The sequence below is a fragment of the Cyprinus carpio genome, chromosome A3 (genome assembly GCF_018340385.1).
Source record: "Cyprinus carpio isolate SPL01 chromosome A3, ASM1834038v1, whole genome shotgun sequence".
NCBI lineage: Eukaryota > Metazoa > Chordata > Actinopteri > Cypriniformes > Cyprinidae > Cyprinus > Cyprinus carpio.
In genome coordinates, this window is record NC_056574.1 from 20796152 (window position 1) to 20811054 (window position 14903).

Sequence of the window (14903 nt, forward strand, 5' to 3'; positions counted from 1 at the left end):
CCTTTAATAAGCATTACCAAAAATAACCTGGGAGTTAATGCAATAACACAAATACACGGTGCAAAAATTCTTAAAGGGGAAGTACATTTGAAACAAGCAGAAGAGAAATTAGTCGGGTGTATTCAAGGTCACAGAGGAATTCAAACAGGTATTTTACATGGTAAAAGCACAGGTGTGGCAAGGAGAAGTGAGAAAAGAAAAGTGAGCTCATAGCTTTACAATATTTAAATGCTAACCTTTTTTGCTACTGGTTAAAAGAAAGAAACAGAAATCAGAATGCTGAAAAAAAAACTTTGTTTAAAAGCAGTTGGATTGCTATTGCACAACACATGTACAACACATTTCAAACTACTTATGTGCAATAAGAATTACTGTATTATATAATGTATACACAGCAACCACCATTCAAAAGTAAGATTTCACTTTTACATTATCACACACACAATTTTTTTATTTTTATTTTAACTAAATTATGTTTATCTATTTATCAAATAATTATTTTTAAAAACTCTATCACAGTTTTCACACAAATACTAAGCAGCTGTTTTCAAATATTTCTTGATCACGAAAATGGCTACTAAAAATTCAGCTTTACCATCACATGAAAACATTACAATTCTTAAATATATTTTTCACATTTTTTAGAAGATTTTAGAACCACTTAGATAAAAATATACACATATATATAAATAGATAGTGATTTTCAAATTTACAAATATTTCACATTTTATTACTATTTTTACTGTCTTCTTCACATGGTGCCTTGGCAAGCATTAAAAACATCTTAAAAACCCATTAAAAGACATTCTGAACAGTACTGTATTACACAATTAAACAGAAACAAAGCAGTGAGATTTTTCATAAAAATAGATTAGATAGATTAACAGATGTAATAGATTTTCATAAAAAACTATTACATAGAATAAAATCAAATATTAATAGCAATTAACATTATATATATTATTAACATAATATTAAAATACTTTAATAGTATATAGATTATATAATGATGCAGGATGACACTGGAGAGATACTGGAACTCCAGGTCAGCAGGGCACTGCCAGTCACATGAAATACTGACACACCAGAATACCCTTCATGTTCGCCTTCCCCCAAGGGATTCATCCATTATTAATTTAGCAGGGGCACTTTTATGACTTTCTATTCATAAGAAGCTGTTTTAATATTCTCCCTCTGAATACAGCTCATGGCAGCGTTGACACTTACACAGAAAGAGAGCAGCTTCTATACGGCCTGTGGCCTGGGCGCACAGAAGCACCCCGGTGAGCATATGCAGCACACACAAAGCCCACAGGACTGTGTTACATACTCTTACAGAAGAGGAATATGTAATGAGAAGAGGTCAGAGTGAATTTACAGAGGCTGCCCTCACATCCAAGAGCACACCGTGTAGGGAAGCAGAGGTGATGAAATGATAGAGGGAGTAGGTTGATGAGACCAGAGAGAGAAAGAGAGTAAGGCTACATGATAATATTAAAATAAAAATCACAGTAAGTACTTGTGAAGGGGTCAAAGTTTGGCAAAGCCCGTTAGCCTCTGCTAGTGCATACTGCAACTACATGCTCTGCAGGCTAAAAGTGTTTTTATTCGTTGAAGTCCATTTAAAAGTAGCCATTTATTCTGGAAAATATTTTTGCAAGCATACATTTGCATTACTATTCTAATTAGGGCTGGGAAATACGGCCAAACAAATGATCTCAATAAAAAATTTCATATCAGCCGATATCGATAATCATCACGTTCAATTTCAAATCTTTATTTATTTCAAGTTGAAAGGCAGATTTTTGCTCCTAAGTGAAAGTTGTAGAAACCAGACCGTTTATTGTGGTTTTAAATATCTCTTTACAGTCAGAACAAGACAAACACTTCACGCTTTTTAATTCTGTACATTTTTCCTTAACAAAATAAATATCCTAATATAAAAAATAATTTATTACTTTCTGCATGTTCTAATGAGTGATATTGTCAAATAATGAAACAGGTGCTGCCTGACTTTGATGATAATATTACTTTTTTTTTGGATTCTTAGAAATACAAATTTGACAGTAGCTTGAGTGGACAGTACTAGTAGCTTAAGTTAGGATGCAGATGTAAATTTATGTTAATTATCAAATTTAATTATTATGATTGTTTGAGTTTTATTCAAATTAACCATTGGTCTTCCATAGTAGCTTACATTCTGATCATGAAGACTACAGTTAAAACCACAGACAATTAAAAACAGAAAATACTGTAATTATCAGAAATCGAATCAGAATCAGAGCTTTACTGCCAGGTATGTTTACACATATGAGGAATTTGTTTTGGTGACAGAATCTTCCACAGCACAAAGAGACAGTGACAAGACACAGATAATAAAAAGAATAAAAATAGAATAAGTAAACTGTAAAAAAAAATAACAATATACAACTAAATACAAAATATACAAAAATAGACAATAGATTGTGTTTGTATGTACAGGCATGTTATGTACAAATGCAAGGAAATGTAAATAAGAAGAATGGTAAATGTTTTTATATTAAATTATATTCCATTACTCCTTTAATACATTTAATACATGTCGGCATTAATAATATAATATAATACAATTAGATATGAATATCCCACATTTCTGCCACAACACAATGCTTGCACTGTGCTGCTGAGTGGATAAATGGCCCGTTTAGCACAGTTCAAATGAGTAGCGCTGTTTCCTTCCGCTTTTAGCACATAATATACATTATATCCAACATTTATCGAAATCTTGTTATCATTTTATCAAGGAAAATTATATCACGATAATTATCATTATCGTTTTATCACCCAGCCCTAATTTTAATAATTAATAATCATTTTCTATTTCGTATTTCTATTTTATTCCAGTCTTCAGTGTCAGATTGTACTGCTTATTATTTTTGTGGAAACCATGATACATTTTTTTCAGGATTCTTTGATGAATAGAAAGCACAAAAGAATAGCATTTACTTGTGATGGAAATCTTTTGTAAAATTATAGATTAAATATTTAAATTAAAGTAAATTATGAATGTTCAATTTCATGCATCCTTGCTGAATAAAAGCACTAATTTCTTTAAAAAAAAAACTCCTGACCCCAAAATCTCCAGACCCAAAAAATTTTAACAACATTATTAACATAAAATAAAAATAATAATAATAATAAATATAATTAATATTATTATTTATTTTATTATTTTCATATCTTGCTTAATTACATAGTACTTGTTAGTTTGTAATTTGCTTGAAAACAATAGGCTAGTTTCTGGTCTAATTAGTTATACACTTCAAATGTGTGACAAAACTACTACTACTCAACCAAATCACGCAGCACGGGCCGACGCTGTGCAGCATCCAGTGGATCCTTTTTTTTTTTTCACCAGCCCAGTTGTGAAAATATCAATTTGGATGGCACTCTACAAACAACCAAACCTTAACAACCCATTAAGCAATATAAACACCACTGAGCAAACCACAAAACCAACATGACCACCCAGTGGGCAGTTTGGACAGATATATGCAAACCTTTAGAGCCAGGGCACTTTCAAAGCTTAATGGAAAGCAGCTAAGTGCTTAATTCACATTAAATTAACCATCCCAGACATATTAAACAACACTGAACAAGCTTTTGGAAACAGAAGATGGAAGATGTTTCTATCCATATATATATATATATATATATATATATAAAGAAAAGTATATTCAAGCCTGGGCCTCCATGAATTATGGACCAATCTGTCCATTTTCCTCGTGTTTGCCGGCAAAAGTTACAAGCAATGATCGTGCTTAATGTAGTGAAAAGTATGAAGCCCATGAGTTCATTCAGAAAACGTATGCTTTGCAACTCAATACTTTGCAACAGAACATGAAAAGTATAATTTTTCTTCCCATTTCATATTTTTTCTAAGCACACTTAGGTACTACAAAGTATCTGTTAAGTATAACTGAGCGAAACTACAAAAAATTCATATTTTCAACTTCAAAATCATATTTTAAGTGTTGACTAAATTACCATTCAAATAACCTTTTGAAGAATATTTCAGATGTTTTTGTCTATAGAATGAGTGTCAATGGAGTCCAAGACTTCCATTGTCTGGAACACTGAGATTTTTTTTTAAATCTTCTTTTGTGTTCCAAAGAAGAAAGTCATAAAGGTTTGGAATAACATGGCGAATAAATAACAATTTTTATTTTTGAGTGAACTATTTCATGTTCAATGCATCCTTCTCACATTAATATATTTTTTAGCATTCAGAAATGGTCCAATAAGACATAATGGTGCACCTCGTGGCACCACAAACAATTTACAGCAGCACAGAGAACAATATGATGTGCTCATGTCTGTGAAGGTACATTCAAACAAATGAAGGCACAATAGAAGAGGGCAGTGAAATGCAGAGCAGGTGCAGGTGTGAAGGGCCTTTTGTAGACTCATCTGAATAGTCTGATGACAATGTCACCCCTGTAGCGCTGGCCCTTGCGACAAAACACAGATTCACTCATAATAAAGAGAACAGACACAGTATAATTCATTTGTATTATAATTCCCTGTCAACTAATACAGATGGGACACAGCGAGCAGCATACAAACAACAACAAACAATGAAAGCCGGTAGATGAAATTAAGCCCAACATATGGGTGCCTGGCCAAACAGAGATCCATAGACAGGAAAAACAACAAGTGACAGAGGCAAATAAAATCATAGCACCACCTTTGTGCTACTATTATTTTTCATTTATAACAAAAACATTCTCTTGCCAATAGTATGTATATTTAACTACACAGTATCATACGAACAACCTGTCAGTTTTGAAGCTGATTTCAGGTCTTACTATCTGTATGGGGGCATTTGATCCACTATAATTTAAGCAAAACCTGAGCCACACACACACATACTGTATGGGTGACCTTACTTACCTTCACAACTAGAGACAATTTTCAATATTATAATTATAAATCCTATATTGTGTGCTGCAGACCACTGAATGCACAAAACCATGAACAGTACCAGGTTTTCTTTTGTCTTTTCTTTTTAAATGACTCCAAGAAACATGCGTCTTTTTGTGCAAAGCAATCTGAGACATTTTACAGTTTGCCCCCCACAGTGGTTTGTAGATCAACCTCTATACAGGTCACAGACTGGTAGACTGAAAAAGAGATCAGCTTGTGGTTGCAGAGAAAAAAATCTTCATGAGATCTCTCATATTTTTCACCGTCATGTGCTATCACATAAAACGCATGAGAAAAAGGCCATAACCACCGTAGGCACATCCCCCAAATATTCAGATTAGTGCTCAACAAATGCAGATTTAACAAACACAGACAGGTTTACTCTTATTACATACTGAATATGTTACATCCTTAAGCGTGACAAAGTGAACTGAAGCTTCTTCAGAAGGGGGAGTGGTGTGTTTGGATTGGCTGAACTTGTCATGCAAGAAGTTCACAGTTCCCTCAGACAAATGCAGGTGTTTGGGAAACCAAGAAAACCCCCCACAAAGCAGTTCACAGGAAACAGCAAGTGTTACACAGGAAAGCCACAGATTAAACTGTGACATATTAAGCAGTTTGTTTGACAACTGAGCACTCTCCTGTAATTTAAAGCGTGATCTTCTGCACACACCCCTCTATATACTCCATCACTAAAAGCTCTTTCATACGTAAGTGCCTTAACATGTGATTCATTTGTCTCTCTATGCAATAAAAATACAAATGTATATATATATATATATATATACTATATATATATATATATATATATATATATATATATATATATATATATATATATATATATATATATAAATTATATATATATATATATATATATTCAATGTATTTTTATACTTAAATCGATGACATTTAGGATTTCCATGACTTCTCCAGGCCTGTCCTGCTGATTTGCTGGTCAAACTGTTATTTAGTTGGGCAACCAGCTGGTCTTCCAGCCTGACTAACTGAAAAGTGCTCAAAACCTCTTTAAAACAAGCTAAAAGTCCAGTCAGACCAAGCTGAGAGAGGAAATAACACAAACAAACCTGCTAAGGGTAGTTTCTTCAATAGGGTAAAAAATGTTTCCCCTTAAGTTTTATTTATTTTTCTTGTAATCTGAAAAAACGAAAAGACTAAATCAAGTGAGAAATCACAAACTTAAACTTAAAACTGCCACTGCATATATAATGCAAAAAATTATTTTTGCTGCACTTGAAAAGGTCAAAGTTAAACAGTTTGAACTTTGAATGGTGTATTACAATACTTAGGGTACCATGCTTTGCTCCATAGTCTTCTGCACTGAGCAACACTGATGCGAGTCATGAGAAAGGACCTTAATACTTGATAATTATCTAACCTAAGCTACCGTACATTGCGTACAAATGCAATTATGTCTGGCATAGCGGAAAATGCTGGTGTTTTTCTATGACCAAGATTCTTTTTAGATAGAGCGCATGCACAGTCCTCCCACTTCCATGCTTCTATCACACCGCATGCAGCGCACTGAGTCATCCAATAATCAGTACTGAATAAGAAGATGCAGGCAGTTCTGTACAAAAGAGTTCAAATGGAAAGACAGGAGGCAGAGAAGACGCAATAGAAATGTATCGCTATAGAGCCCTCGCACCCGGTGGCCTTCAGAGGGGTTCCCATGGTGATGGCCAAAGCCCATCGCCCAGCAACAGGCTAGTACCTGTCACAGCAAGAGTTCACGACGTTCGTTGCATCTGGCTAAAGCAAAAAAAAAAAAAATACACTTAAGAAAGCTGAACATTTCTGTGTAAAGACGCACAAACACATACTTTCACACTTCCATTTCCTCTTTTTCTCAAACTATTGCACTAGTTATGAGACATGTTTTTCTTTAGTAGCAGCTGTAGATTGTGATCATGTCAGAGAGGGGGGTTGTGGGTAGCATTTATCACAGTGTCAGTACCACTGAGTTATGCAAAGCGCAGTTTCTGTGGTTGGCTACAGGAAACAGTCATGACCAAAAGTTAAAGGTTATACTTGATCATGCAATAGTAATAATAATAATAATAATAATAATAATAATAATATGTTTTATTTATATAGTGCCTTTCAAAAACCCAAGGATGCTTTACATAAAGTTGATAGATAACATGAACACAAATACAAATATACAGTTGGGGGTTCGGTGCCTTGCTCAAGGGCACCTCAGTCATGGTACTGCCGGCCCGAGACTCGAAAAGGTTAGAGTCAAACTCTCTAACCACTAGGCCACGACTTCCCCTATTACATATTATATGAAATGTATACGTAATATTAAAAATATATATTAAACTAAAAATATTAAAAATGTCTATTGTCTATATATATATATATATATATATATATATATATAATATATATATATATATATATATATATATATATATATATCGATAGATAGATAGATAGAAAGATAGATAGATAGATAGAGATATAATTTTAGGGATTCACATTATTATCTGAATCATCCTATAATGGCTTAAAATGTGAATATCGGCACTGGCCTGATATGAAAAATTATGTCAATATGCCTTAAATTTTAAAAATAAATAGCTTGAACCTTGAAGCAGTCCAGTAAAAACAGTGTATAATCTTAAACTGTATAAGACGTATCTTTGCATCCCTATAGATGCCATTTTATCATTCTTTAAAATTCCATGCCACTCTGCGTCATTGAGTGTCAGGTTCTCTTTCCCATATTTTCTTAAGAGCTTGTGAAGCTGCATCACAGAGACTTTGAATCAACCAGGAGTATAAATAAGACATTCTTTACTCACACAGAATAATATGGAATCTCATTTTATATACCCCTCCCTCTTTTCAGGAAACTGAGGTTACTCTTCAACACACTGCAGTTCTCCATGGCATTCCTGTCCTGCTTGGAGGTCTTGTGTGTTTATTTTTATGTTTTCTCTTGATTAAGCTGTTTGTGTTTACTTGTTGACACAAGTTGACATTGACATACATGTCAAAGGAGTTAGACAGTATAAGCAAATGTTTTTAAGACTATGTATGCTAAAGTATATTAAGTGTACATTCTTTTAATTGTTTTAATGCGCTCAGGGAATATTCCTCTTTCTCAAATGTACAACTCTTAAAAAAAAATTTCCGAGAAGCATTGTTTAGCATTGTTAATGAACAACTATTACAAATTACCATGCTGATTTACATTTGTTTTCTGCATTTAAAAATAAGTAAGGAATAATTTTAATATATTAGTAAATTTTTTATAATTTTAATTGTATTATTTTTATATATTAGTAAATAAGACTTAAATTACACTTAAATTACACAAATTATAATTAAGTTAAGATTACTTAATTTAAGGCATGAGTTTGCAAAACTGAATTAAGTAAACTGAGCAAATTGTTATTTACAGTGTATATATAATACACGATAATAATACACAATAATATGGTCTCAGGGACAGTGATGTGGTCAAACGGATTTCTCACACACAGACATGTTTTCTTCTTAATGCTTTGTGACAAGCAAACAGCCACACTGCTCAGCAACAGAGTGACGTTTGGTTTCTCCTTGAAACTGCTCTTTGAATAACTGCTCATTGTGCATATTCACACAGAGAACAGCACATCCACACAAACAGCTTACATATGAATACACTTCTTCGCTCTTTATACCTTCATGCCTACAAGCATGAAAGGTAAATCACCCAATCAGATAAAAGTGTGACTGGTGCAGGAAACATGTTTATGCAAATGCCTGCCTGGCCTTATTAAATCAGTGCCTCATGGGAGCATGCAACCAGTGTGAGAGGGGTATTTATAGATATCACCCACTTCTGGCAGAGCATGTGGGCGCATCCATGACTATCAAAGCTGGATTTCACATAATGACAGTGGGGAGTGGGAGATGGCGTGGAAATTTCTAGAAAGGGTTAAGCTTTGTGAATGAAAAGAGAGCCTAAGGGGGTCTTTTTGTGTTTCTCAAAAACATTTAATCAGCTCACAATATTTCCAAACCAGTTACGGTACAGGTAGTTATTTATCCACAAATGTTTGTGTGAATATATATATATATATATAAAGTTTACATTGTTTTGTGTGTATGTATAATGTATTTACACATACATAAATACATATATTTACACATATATATATACACACACACACATTAATAAACTGAAATGAACTTTACGTGAATGTAAAAAAAAATATATATTTAAAACTATGTACTAATATTTAAGAACTTAAATTTATTAAAATTTAATCAATAAAACAATTTACTAAACCAGAATCCACTAAAACATCTACTGTTTAATAAATTCAATATAAGTATGTCTGTTTATGTGGATACAAATGGACTGTCCGCTGTAGGGGCATATTTGCATGTGTATATATGTATAAATATATATGTATGTGTGTTTATGTGTATACTGTAAATGTATGTGTGTGTGTGTGTGTGTGTGTGTGTGTGTGTGTGTGTGTGTATCTCTACTGTTGCTCATGCCAGACAGGCAGCAATGCAGTTAACAAGTTCTGCTCTTGTGGCAAACGACAGCACTGGAACAATTGGCTTGTCTACTGTAGCCAGTTATTCCAGTAGAGCTGTGTGTCTCTGTCTGTAACATTTTTAAGAGGTGACGATCACCAGGGCTGAGAAGAAACTCTTTCTCACTATCTGACAATGCCTTATGCGCAACAGAAACTGACCACAGCAATGCTAATATATCATCGATTTCAATTATTTATTAAGAAAGTGAATTGATCCAACATGAGAGTGAGGGCTGAGATCTGGATTGAGAAAAAAAAGGTAGATATTTAATATGGGAGTTAAACACCCTTGATCGAAGGTGCTAAAATCCTTACTGATCAAAGCCAACAGTCCTTGTCACATCTGACAAACTCCCTTTAATACAAAACACAGACTATGGAATAAGACTTGCAAGTGGAAACAAACATAAGCTCACGCGTCTATGAACCCACCTAAAGTCTGGTTTGGTCTGGTTTTTGTTGCACAACTGAGTTTCAGTGCGATACAGAGTTCTTATGATGTGAATGAGAGTTTAATGAGACTACCGGTACAGAAATCCCTTGGTGAACGTCTAATTAGCCCAGTTCTATAATTGAAGCCTAAAACGAGCCCCTTCGAAAACATCTTTGAGTCCGCCTTGCTTGGCTGTCTTTGACATTGACTATATTTATACCTACAATCCCGTTTAGTGGCTCTTCTGAGACTACCTAGTAGATTTACACAGGAAAAAACTAATGACAATGTCACAAGGCCAAGGCTTCATCAAAAAGAAATCAAGCCTAGATTACTGACACGGCGACGTCTAGAGCACACATGGTTTTGGCAGCACTTCTAGGCCAGTGGAGAACAAACGTGAAAGCAGAATTAAGCATGAACCTCATCACCGTGGCTCTGGAGGAAGATGAAAGGCCGCATTTCTTCTGCATGAATGAGATGAATGGCGAGGCTTCTTCGAGAAGTGGTGGGACAGCGCCAGATCACTAATGTGGATTGAGGCGTGGAAATGTGCTAACGACATCCCACCAGCCTTCACCATTTTAGATCACTCTGAATCCCTTTGGAGCTGCTGCCAGCCGTGTCATATCGCCTGGCCCTGCTGGGCGCACTGTGTAAATATTACAGTACCCAGGAATTCTAGGGCACTCCTCTGAGAGCTGAAGGTAAGTCTGACTGAGGGAAGGCCGCGGAGAGGGCTGTCAGACACACATCACTGGGACTATCAAGTCTGCAAGGCACTTCTGAGAATGTGAAAGAATACAGCATCTTATCTCAAGGCAGAGCAGTCTAGTTCATAAATGAAGGCTGAAGCCCTTCTGAATACACAAAAAACAGTTCCCATATATGGTTTATATGGTTTTACTCATTTGTTTATTAAAGATGAAGGTAACATAAGTAGTGTTTGCAACAGTCAGATTATGTTGAAAGCAGCAAATAAGTAACACTACTAACTTTCTATCTATTAATTTACTGACACATATAAGCAGGGGTTCTCAAACTGGGGTCCAAGGCCACCAGTTGGCTGCAAGGAAATATGAGAGGGAAACTAAGAGGACTTTATGAAACCAATACTCTAACTTTTAAGAAATTAATAATTCTGTTGAGTAAAGAAGCATTAAATTGATCAAAAGTGACATTGAAGTCTTTTACATTCTAATAAAACATTTTTGTTTCGAATAAACACTGCAATTTTGAACTTTTCTATGTATCTAAAGAGGTATACCAAGGTTTCCACAAAAATATTAAGCAGCACAACTGTTTTCAACATGATGATAATAATAATAAGAAATATTTCTTAAGCGGCAAATCACCATATTAGAATTATTTCTAAATGATCATATGACACTCAAGACTGGACTGCTGAAAATTGACCTTTACCGTCACAGGAATATGTTGCATTTTAAAATAGTATTGTTAATTACATTTTAATAACGTTTTACAATGTAAATGTTTTTACTATATTTTTTAGCATAAGTATTTGTGACCATGGACCACAAAACCAGTCGTAAGGGTCAATTTTTCAACATTTAGATTTATACATCATCTGAAATCTGAATAAATAAGCTTTCCACTGACGTATGGTTTGTTAGGACAGGACAATATTTGGCCGAGATGCAACTATTTGAAAATCTGGAATCTGAGGGTGCAGAAAAATCTAAATATTGAGAAAATCGCCTTTAAAGTTGTCCAACTGAAGTTCTTAGCCATGCATATTACTAATCAAAAATTACGTTTTGATATATTTACAGTAGGAAACTTACAAAATATCTTCATGGAACATGATCTTTACTTAATATCCTAATAATTTTTGTCATAAAAGAAAAATCAATAATTTTGGCTATTGCTACAAATATACCCCAGCGACTAAAGACTGGTTTTGTGGTTCAGGGTCACATACTGTATATTACATTTACTTCCCCATGAGGCCACAAGAGAAGAGTCATGCATGCATAAATAGCAGAGAACAGGGACACCATGATAATGCCAAGATGGTGGATGTAGTGTGCATGGATTGCATTTATACTACATATGTATACTTATAAAATGTAGTTTTAACCGATGAAGAAGTTCTTCATTAAAGCATCAAGAAATGTTTTAATAGTTTGAATAAATGTAACCAGATTGGTTTGATTCATGGCTTTTACTGTTTCTTAGGGGTGGGAATTACAGGGTACCTCACGATAAAATACGATACGATACATGATATAATAGCCCATGATAACGATAATATCACAATACATCGATTCTGCGACAACTGATATATTGCTAAACAATCCTATAACGATACATCACGATATCTAACTATGAAAACAAAATGCCTGTGAAAAGGTTAAGTGTGGATTTTCTCTCTTTATTCAAGTACAAACTGCTGAAAAATGCAGAAAAAAAGCATTTTCTGCAAAAATGAAAACTCTGTCATCATTTACTCACCCTCAAGTTGTTTTAAACCTTTGGGACAACATGAGAGCGAGTAAATAACAACGCAATTTAATTTTGGGGTGAACTATCCCTTTAATGACAGTGGCAGTATGTTTAGTACAATTAGTCTGCTCTCACTTTAAGAGCTGCATGCATCTAATATACAACTGTTTACATTCAGTTTAGACATAACAAGCTGTGTTTATATGTTGGCACTCTCAGACATGAAAGATAACTTAGTCCAGTAACCAGGCGCTGTTTGACATGCTTTTTAGTGTATGCGCACACACGCTCAAAAATAGAGCATGTCAGAACAGCACACAAATGAAATGTTTAACCGGCAAGACTTTCAAGCACATGCAAATAATGCAGTTCTTGCATATGGCATACTCTTTGTTGATTTTGTTTGTCCCATCAATGGTATAAAAGCCGAAGTGGGTCCAGACTTTGGACTTAAACATGGCTGGGGGCTCTATGATCATCCACCATTCCTTTAAAAACCTCTTTTTCTTAGGTTAGATAACTTATGTTCACGTTTCCATCATTCATGTGTTGAGCACCACCTCGAGGAGCCATGAAGTAGGGATGCTGGGAGCAGGGAAATCTATTTAGAGCGCTTTATTTCATTAATTAAAATATCTATATTTGGCGCCAATATATCAATTCTCATATTGCACGGAGAAGGACAATGATATATTGCTCTGTCGATATTTTGTCCCACCCCTACTATTTTTTTTTGCCTATGGTGACAAATTGATTTCTGGATTATGCAGTAAAATGATTGCTTGCTATGGTTTTGCCGTGAGAGTTTTGTTCACAATTCAGATTTTCTTTTTATGTAACCCCCTTGTGAAAAATGCTAGTTTAGACAGACAGAGAATAAAGAAGTGGCTGAGAGTGAAGCAGAAATGTATTTTTCATAATTACACCGATTCAAAGAGCAAAGCCATTTACCGTAAATGCACAGCGCCATTCATTCTCCCTCCTGTTCCTGTGTGTAGTAATTGTAATGATGTGATTGAGCTGGCATTCTACGTTCACTCTCAACCACAATAAAAAAAGAGCTCTGGGACCCCGTGTGGACATGATTCCTGTAGCTGTCACTAAAGACCGGGTAATTTGTTGATTTAAATGGTTGTATAACTCAGGGGCCAGAGACAAAATGAGCAGAGAAGAAGACTCCAGGAGGAAATCTGAAGCGGAGAGGGTTATTGTCACCACAGCTATCTAACACACTTACAAAGAGAAGGAGAGACAGAAAGCAGAAGAGTGGAGGAAGGAAGGAAATAGAAAAGATTTTTGTACTCACATCTGATGCAGGACCCTTATCTGCTCCAGGGCAGGAGAAGGTGACGAATTCATGGCAACGTTTGTGCACCACAAAGCAGCAGACTGAAAGAAGGAAGGAGAGAGAGACAGACAGATTAGATAAACAGTGAGAATCAGAGCTCATGGCGCTGAAAGACATCCATCTGCTGTGACAAAGATCCTGTTTGATTTCATGTCATGCCCCTTGAACCAACCTGAACACCAGCCCCCAACACAAAACACCCCTCACATACATTGCATCACAATATAGCACTGTATGAGGCCTAACCACAACCATTTAACAAAAAGTGGTACTTGCGCACCATGAGTGCTTGTTTATTACATAATTATTGGCTTTTGAATTGATTCCCAGTCTGTGAGCACTTCACAATTGAAACAAAAGAGATGTGTGTGTGTGTGTGTGTGTGTGTGTGTGTGTGTGTGTGTGTGTGTGTGTGTGTGTGTGTGTGTGTGTGTGTGTGTGTGTGTGTGTGTGTGTGTTATGGGCATTTAAATGCTGCTCAGTGTAGCACACATGTACCACACATCACCACCGACTGCAACATTTTTTTTTTCTGAAATAAAATAAATTAAATAAATTAATTCACTGGTTAAATATTCTAACATAATCATTGCATTAAATTATGTCAATTCTGGAGTTGTCAGAAATTCCCTTCATTCCATAAACCACACTAATTCACTGATTTTATTACAGTTTTGGAAATATCACTCATTTTTTTTCTTTTAAGATGTCAAAATAGTCCATAAGCACACATTTTTACTTTACACTTCTACAACAACAAAAACAAAAATATATGATAAATCAAAATTCAACAAAATTTCATAAACATTCACAACTAATTTAACCAACCAACAGAACAGCAGTACTGGATGGCAAACATTTTTTGTCAACAAAAGCAAATAAACATAAACAAACCACAACTATCCAGCCCCACCAGTAAGACCAGCACCAAACCAGTATAAATCAGCATGCGATTCATGTTGGCCTAAGTCTTTTCCACAAAATGAGGACGCATTTCCATTTTTGTTTTTACATTTGTTTTTACACTTAATTTACACGTACATATTTTTTAATACAATATAATATTTCATACACTTAATTTACACGTACATATTTTTTAATACAATATAATATTTCATGCATA

The 14903-nt window shown here is 34.7% G+C and overlaps 1 protein-coding gene across 2 annotated transcripts in view; it reads right to left on the reverse strand.

Annotated features, from left to right (window-relative positions):
- prkcbb (protein kinase C, beta b) overlaps positions 1–14903 on the reverse strand; it is a 113130-nt gene that overhangs the window by 70085 nt on the left and 28142 nt on the right. For both annotated transcript variants that reach the window (XM_042722905.1, XM_042722896.1), the window contains exon 3: positions 13739–13821. In XM_042722905.1, coding sequence (XP_042578839.1) covers positions 13739–13821 — 83 coding nt within the window. The remainder of the gene's footprint in view (positions 1–13738; positions 13822–14903) is intronic.